This window comes from Blennius ocellaris, assembly GCF_963422515.1.
Source record: "Blennius ocellaris genome assembly, chromosome: 16".
Classification (NCBI taxonomy): domain Eukaryota; kingdom Metazoa; phylum Chordata; class Actinopteri; order Blenniiformes; family Blenniidae; genus Blennius; species Blennius ocellaris.
In genome coordinates, this window is record NC_137665.1 from 1,090,113 (window position 1) to 1,097,612 (window position 7,500).

At 52.6% G+C, this 7,500-nt stretch overlaps 2 protein-coding genes across 2 annotated transcripts in view; one reads left to right on the forward strand and one right to left on the reverse strand.

Moving 5' to 3' along the window:
• mfsd11 (major facilitator superfamily domain containing 11) overlaps nt 1-3,408 on the forward strand; it is a 9,698-nt gene extending 6,290 nt beyond the window's left edge. Inside the window, 4 exon segments of the mRNA XM_080511342.1 lie at nt 66-191; nt 784-958; nt 1,932-2,067; nt 2,156-3,408. Coding sequence (XP_080367468.1) covers nt 66-191; nt 784-958; nt 1,932-2,067; nt 2,156-2,317 — 599 coding nt within the window. The 3' untranslated portion in view covers nt 2,318-3,408.
• A 1,770-nt stretch (nt 3,409-5,178) lies between these two features.
• sgf29 (SAGA complex associated factor 29) overlaps nt 5,179-7,500 on the reverse strand; it is a 2,875-nt gene continuing 553 nt past the window's right edge. The window contains exons 3-10 of the mRNA XM_080511359.1: nt 7,235-7,310; nt 7,072-7,144; nt 6,909-6,973; nt 6,680-6,809; nt 6,449-6,595; nt 6,304-6,339; nt 5,527-5,689; nt 5,179-5,441 (exon numbers count right to left, since the gene is read on the reverse strand). Coding sequence (XP_080367485.1) covers nt 5,325-5,441; nt 5,527-5,689; nt 6,304-6,339; nt 6,449-6,595; nt 6,680-6,809; nt 6,909-6,973; nt 7,072-7,144; nt 7,235-7,310 — 807 coding nt within the window. The 3' untranslated portion in view covers nt 5,179-5,324. The remainder of the gene's footprint in view (nt 5,442-5,526; nt 5,690-6,303; nt 6,340-6,448; nt 6,596-6,679; nt 6,810-6,908; nt 6,974-7,071; nt 7,145-7,234; nt 7,311-7,500) is intronic.

Genomic DNA, 7,500 nt, shown 5'->3' on the forward strand with positions numbered 1-7,500 from the left:
GCCGTTTGAGATGTGAAGCTGGTTTTTCCCCGAGTGACCCTGAAGTGGTCGTTCCCCCCCCGCAGGCGTGGAGCTCACCTTCTACAGCGGCGTGTACGGAACCAGCATCGGCGCCATGACGCGCTTCGGCCACGACGCCAAGAGTCTGATCGGCGTCTCCGGGATCTGCATCGGCGTCGGGGAGATCCTAGGTGAGGAGGAGGAGGAGGAGGAGGAGGAGGAGGGGGAGGAGGAGGAGAAGAAGGAGGAGGAGAAGAAGGGAGTGTGACGAGGAAGGAGGAGGAGGAGTGTGAGGAGGGAAGAAGAAGAGGAGGAGGAGGAGGAGTAGTGTGAGGAGGAGGAAGAAGAGGGAGGAGGAGGAGTGTGAGGAGGAGGAAGAGTGTGAGGGAGGAGGGGAAGGGGGAAGAGGAGGAGGGAGGAGGAGGAGGAGGAGGAGTGTGAGGAGGAGGAGGAGTAGTGTGAGGAGGAGGAGGAAGAGTGTGAGGAAGAAGAGGAGTGTGAGGAAGAAGAGGAGGAGGAGGAGTGTGAGGAAGAGGAGGAGGAGGAGTGTGAGGAGGAAGAGTGTGAGGGAGGAGGGGAAGGGGGGGAAGAGGAGGAGGGAGGAGGAGTAGGCAGGAGGAGGAGGGGGAAGAGGAGTGTGAGGAAGAAGAGGAGTGTGAGGAGAAAGAAGAGGAGGAGGAGTGTGAGGAAGAAGAGGAGTGTGAGGGAGGAGGAGGAAGAGGAGGAGGAGCAGGAGCAGTGTTCCCGGCCCGGCCTGTGCTGAGCACCTCCCTGTGTGAGCAGGAGGAGGCGTGTTTGGCCTCCTGAACAAGAGCAGCAGGTTTGGGAGGAACCCGGTGGTTCTGCTGGGCCTCGTCACTCACTACCTCGCCTTCTACCTCATCTTCCTCAACATCGCCAACGACGCCCCGCTGGCCCCCGAGGCCGGGACGGACCTGCAGGCCTTCATCAGCCCCAGGTACCTGAACACACCGCCTCCAGGTACCTGAACACACCGCCACCTTCCAGGTACCTGAACACACCGCCACCTCCAGGTACCTGAACACACCGCCACCTCCAGGTACCTGAACACACCGCCACCTCCAGGTACCTGAACACACCGCCTCCAGGTACCTGAACACACCGCCACCTCCAGGTACCTGAACACACCGCCACCGCCTCCAGGTACCTGAACACACCGCCACCTCCAGGAACCTGAACACACCGCCTCCAGGTACCTGAACACACCACCACCAGGTACCTGAACACACCGCCACCGCCTCCAGGTACCTGAACACACCGCCACCCGCCTCCAGGTACCTGAACACACCGCCACCGCCTCCAGGTACCTGAACACACCGCCTCCAGGTACCTGAACACACCGCCTCCAGGTACCTGAACACACCGCCTCCAGGTACCTGAACACACCACCGCCTCCAGGTACCTGAACACACCACCACTGCCTCCAGGTACCTGAACACACCACCACTGCCTCCAGGTACCTGAACACACCACCGCCACCTCCAGGTACCTGAACACACCACCGCCACCTCCAGGTACCTGAACACACCACCACTACCTCCAGGTACCTGAACACACCATGACCTGAACACATCACCATAATTTACAAAAGTGCCAGGTCAGGTGAGAAACGGCACATGTCGCCTTTAAATGAGCATTGTGTCGTGTGTAAAAAAGAAAAGAAAAGAAAAATAAATAAACAAAAAATGTTTGAGAGAACTTTCCAGAAAAGCCCCGCCCCGCCCTGTAATACCCGACTCTACCAGCAGATGGAGCACTCTTCTCTTCCTGAGCAGTAAAAAATGAGTGACTCACAGTTTCCCACCTGGTGGCCAGAGGTGGAACTGCAGTTGAACCTTCAGCTTTGAGGAGGCCTGGGGGGTGACTCGGCTCTGACTCTGCTATGACTCGTTGCCTCCGTTGTGCTTCAGCGTGGGCGTGGCGTTGTTCTGCAGCTTCCTGCTGGGCCTGGGCGACAGCTGCTTCAACACCCAGCTGCTCAGCATCATAGGCTTCACGTTCCGGGACAACAGCGCCCCCGCCTTCGCCGTCTTCAAGTTCATCCAGGTGAGTCTCACACGCAAGGAGGCGGTCACCGTCCGTCCATGAGTCCCCCCCCCCCCAGAGTCCTGACCCGTGTCGCCCTGTTGTGCAGTCCATCGCGGCGGCTCTGGCCTTCTTCTACAGCAACTACCTGCTGCTGCAGTGGCAGCTGCTCATCCTGGTGCTGCTCGCCTTCCTCGGCTCCACCTCCTTCTTCGTGGCCGAGTGGGCGGCCGAGGCGGCGCGGCCGCAGTCCGACTACGACAGCATCTGACCCGACCCGGCTCTCCCGGTCCTCCCGGTCCTCCCGGTCCTGACCTTCATCCCAATGGAGACGCATGTTTTTTTTTCCCGCTCTTTGTTTCACGCGTGAGGAGGAGGAGGAGGAGGAGGCACTTTAATTTAACGCCTGTTCGTTATGCTGAGAGAAGCACATGGTTGTTCAACTGGGAACTGGGAAAATTCCCATTTGGGAGGGTTGTATTTCCCAGGGAGACGTTCACATAATGACAAAAACAAACACTTAAAATGAAGCGCTGTGGAATTTACTTGCCCACACCGGCACAGGGAGAACACACACACACACACACACACACACACACACACACACACACACACACACACACACACACACACACACACACACACACACACACACACACACACACACACACACACACACACACACACACACACACACACACACACCTGGTTCCAATCACTTCAGCACCTTTACTGTCAAAAGTGGCTGAATTGATTCTGAACCCTGAAGAACATTAAAGTGTTTCAACAGAAACACAATACAGAGGTTTAGATCGTTTAGCCGCCAGGAGTCCTTCACTTTTAATCCTGAAAAAAAAAAAAAATTGTGAATAAAGGGAGAAATGTGTTAAAAACCAAAAAACACGAAGGAGGCGGAGTTCTTGAGATTTAAAGGGGTGAACAAACGGAGCTCACTATAAAGATGATTTAAGTGTCCTTATTCTTTCTGGAGAAACTGTAAAAACGTCCTCGGAGTCGTTCGCCGTTCCTGATCCGAGACTCAAACGTTCCACGTTCCTCAGTTTTGTTCTGATCGCCGCAGTTCGTCTCGCGTCGTGTCGCACGACATTCCCTCACCCGTTTCCATTTCAAGTCAGTCTTGATGCCAAATCGACACTAAGAAAGACGACAGACGAGCCTCGGTGGGACACGTCGCTGTACTTTTTCATTTCCGGCTGGATTTAAAACGCGAAGGGGCGAGTTTCTCCTCCGAGACTGAAACGTTTGCAATCAGGGAAAATAAGGGAAAATGCTGATTTTATACATGAATGTAGGAGAATGACTTGGCTTGTTTTTATTCTGAATAAAATGTCATTTTGAAAATGATTTGTTTTGTGTTATTATTTTTTTTAATTTCCCCTGGATGAATCACAGGCTGCGTGACATTTGTCGGACAACACTACAATTAACAGTTTACAGCAGAACCACAATGGAAGAAATAAAGTATGTATGTGAAGAAAAAACATTTTTACAGTTACTCACACAAATAAATCCAGTGAAAAACAAATCAGGACATAAATACTAACCTGTAGTATTATTAAAAAATAAAAACAATGACATAAGAAGTTGTATATTATATAACAAGGAAGACAAAGTTGTGCATTAGGACGTAAACGGGACAATAAAGTTTTTATCTCGCCTCTTTCGTGTTGCTGTTCCCTGCTGCAAGACGACATAGCCTGTTACTGCGCATGCGCACCTCTCCCGTACCTCCTGCTCGTCCAGTTGTAAACAAACATGGCGGCTCCGTCGTGGTTTGACTCGCGGCCAGAATTCTAGTTGTATCCTCGATATCAGCAGTTTTATAGTTGCGACTCACCCCTGATAGCTTCCGGTGCGTCATCAGTCCACGAGGACGGCGGGTTCCCCCCATTTGAGTCACGTTTATAGTGGATCGTTCTCTCGTCTGACTTCCTGTGTGGTTTCATTACCAGAAAGAAGCAACAGCGCCCCCCCGCGTCTTGGCAGACGAACTACATCATCTGTGTTTCCGCTGCTGCAGCGTAAAAACGTTCCTTTTTTTTTAAATTAGGCGTTGTCACGTGAAACGTTGTGGTGTAAACGGGGCCTGAGTGTTCTGTGAACGTCCAGCGCTGCTAATCAATTATTTAATAAACAACCAAGTTCAGGATCGAAGGAAAAGGGAGGAACCAGCAGGTTCCAATTGAAACTGAAAATGAAAAAATGGTCTGAAAATTTAAAAAAACTAACAAATAAAAAGCAACAGTGATAAAACTTATTAGGATTTAAAATTTTTACTCTGAAAATTAAAATAAACAGGCCAAATGCTAAATTGGCTAAATGAACGTTTTTTTTAAATATATATATATATATGAAGTGGAAAATACAGAGAATTGTGTGAAAAAGTTGAAGTAAAAAGTAGGCTGGACAATAATTACTGCAGTAAAGTATATATGTACAAATTCTACGTAAGTCAGGTCGTATTTCTCTGTGACTCAGCTGCCAGCAGAACCAGCTAGGATCCAGTCAGAACCTACTGGGATCCAATCAGAACCTACTGGGATCCAGTCAGAACCCGCCGGGATCCAGTCAGAACCTGCTAGGATCCAGTTAGAACCAGCCGGGATCCAGTCAGAACCTGCTAGGATCCAGTTAGAACATGTTGGGATCCCGTCAGAACCTGCTAGGGTCCAGTCAGAACCTACTGGGATCCAGTTAGAACCCGCCGGGATCCAGTCAGAACCTACTGGGATCCAGTCAGAACCAGCCGGGATCCAGTCAGAACCTGCTAGGATCCAGTTAGAACCAGCTGGGATCCAGTCAGAACCTGTTGGGATCCAGTCAGAACCTACTGGGATCCAGTTAGAACCCGCCGGGATCCAGTTAGAACCTGCTCGGATCCAGTCAGAACCTGTTGGGATCCAATCAGAACCTACTGGGATCCAATCAGAACCCGCCGGGATCCAGTCAGAACCTACTGGGATCCAGTTAGAACCTGCTAGGGTCCAGTCAGAACCAGCGAGACGAAGAACAGGGCGAGAGAGAAAAAGGAAGAACATGCAGGATGAGAAGGTTGTTGTTTTTTAATACGCATCATTGAACAAGTACAAATCTGTACATTTCTCTGGAGTCTAGTTATTTGCTGACCAACAACCCCCCCCCCCCACACACACACACACACACACACACACTGCATCACGTAACAAACAGTCGCTGCTGAAGGTCCTTGATTTGGTCTCTGAAGTCACTTCTTCTTCTCTTCTTCTTCGGCCTCCGCCTCACTTCTTCTTGTTCTCTTTGCAGACCACCACGTACCGCTGAGCCACGTTGAGGGGGGGCGAGTAGCCGTCGGCGTACGAGTTGTCCTCGAACAGCACCGAGTAGTCGTCCTGCGGCTACACACACACACACACAGGTGGGTGGTGGGTGGTGGGTGAGGGGGGTGAGGGTGGTGGGTGGGGGTGGGGGGGTCAGACTCACCCTGTGAGGGGGGGTGTGGATCAGCGCTCGGTAGAAGCAGGTGGTCTGAGGGTAGAGAGCCAGAACCAGCTGGTCCTTACTGAACAGAGCCTCGGGGTCCGTCTCCGGGTTGGCCTTCCACTGGGGGAGGGGGATGATCCGACGCCTGCTCAGAGTGTGTCTCCTGCACACACACACACACACACACACACACACACACACAGTTTTGAAATTCAGACCTTTTGGTGTTAAAAATGTGCTCGTGTCACTTTTTTGTTTGTTTGTTTAAATGATCATCAGACGTCATCTTGTCACCGAGCATAGATATAAAGCACTAGAAGCCAAAGACCTCTCCAAGATGGCGGCGCTGGAGGAACGTCACAGTGTGACGTTCCTCCAGCGCCGCCATCTTGGAGAGGTCTCCAACACAAAGACCCAGGCTAGAAAATCAACAAAAACATTCGTAGCTCGCTTGCTAGTCAACATATCAACACAAGTAATAGCTCATTTTAAAGCTGGGGAAAAGCTCTATCCTGTGGAAACGTCGTGGAAAAACTATTACGAGGGGGAAAAAGTCTTTAAAATGAGGTATTGCTTGTGTTGCCAAGTTGGACTAGCAAGCGAGCTACGAATGTTTTTGTTGATTTTCTAGCCTGGGTCTTTGTGTTGGAGACCTCTCCAAGATGGCGGCGCTGGAGGAACGTCACAGGCGGCGCCTGAGGCTCTCTAGTGTTTTATATCTGTGGTTCTGAGTTTCACAGTTTCCTCTCAGAAACAGAAACAGAAAGATTCACTCACTCTTTTCCTTCCTCGTCGATGTCGTCCACTTCGTACCTGCAGGGAGACACTTCCTTTAAAACCGAGACAAATTTTATGGAACGCTCGGGAAAATGTGAAGCGTGCTGGGACGACGTCATCATCATCATCATCATCATCATCTCACTTGTTGGTGGAGTGGTTGTAGCTGACGACCTCGGCCAGGATCCACTGCTCGTCTCCGTCGCCGCCCTTCACCCTCGCCGCCACCTTGTCGCCCTGCTTGGCCACGTAGTCGCTGCTGGCCGGCGTGGCGCCGCAGAGCTGCGGGGGGCTGCACGGGGGGGGGGGGGGGGGACGGACGATGAGACCGTCGGCGTTTCTACGCCCACAGACGATTTCAACGGGAGAGACCTACCTCTCCCCCGGCTTCCCGATCCACAGGGGAAGCGTCATGGCCGACTGCTGCAGGAGCGTCATCAGGACGCCGCGCCGCATCGTCTTCCTCGGGGGGTCGCTGTCGCTGTAGACGCCCGCTATCCTGGCGGCTGCGGCGCGAAACAAAACAAAACCCCAGGAGGTGATTTTAAGTCCCGTTGTGAAGCCGCTGGACCGACCGGGGGAGGGGGAGGGGGGGGGGGACGTACCGATCCGGCGCTCCTCCAGCAAAGACTTGATCTCGGCGATCTTGTCCAGGGCGTGACGCAGGATGCTGCGGAGACGGAGACAAGGGTGAAGGACGGCGGACGGCGGAGACAAACAACCGGAAACTTCTCACACTGAGCGGCCCGGCGACGGCGAGGGTCTGACCTGCACTCGGCCTCGGCGTCGGCCTTGGCCGTGGTGTACAGTCCTCTCAGCTTGGTCCGGTAGTACGGCGACGCTGCGGGAACGCGAGACGACGACGAGAGTTCAGACGAGCCGCGACAAAAAGACACACGCAAAAGGACAGGCGGCGACCGGAGACACTGACTTTTGTTTTCCGTCTGCATCCTCTCGTGTGTTTTCTGGATGTTCAGCAGGTTGTGTTCACTGCGAGACCTCTCCTCCTGACACACACACACACACACACACACACACACACACACACACACACACACACACACACACACACACACACACACACACACACACACACACACACACACACACACACACACACACACACACACACAAACACACACAGGGTGAGCAAGAGCATCGACCACACACACAGAAGTTGTGTTTTTCACGACTCCT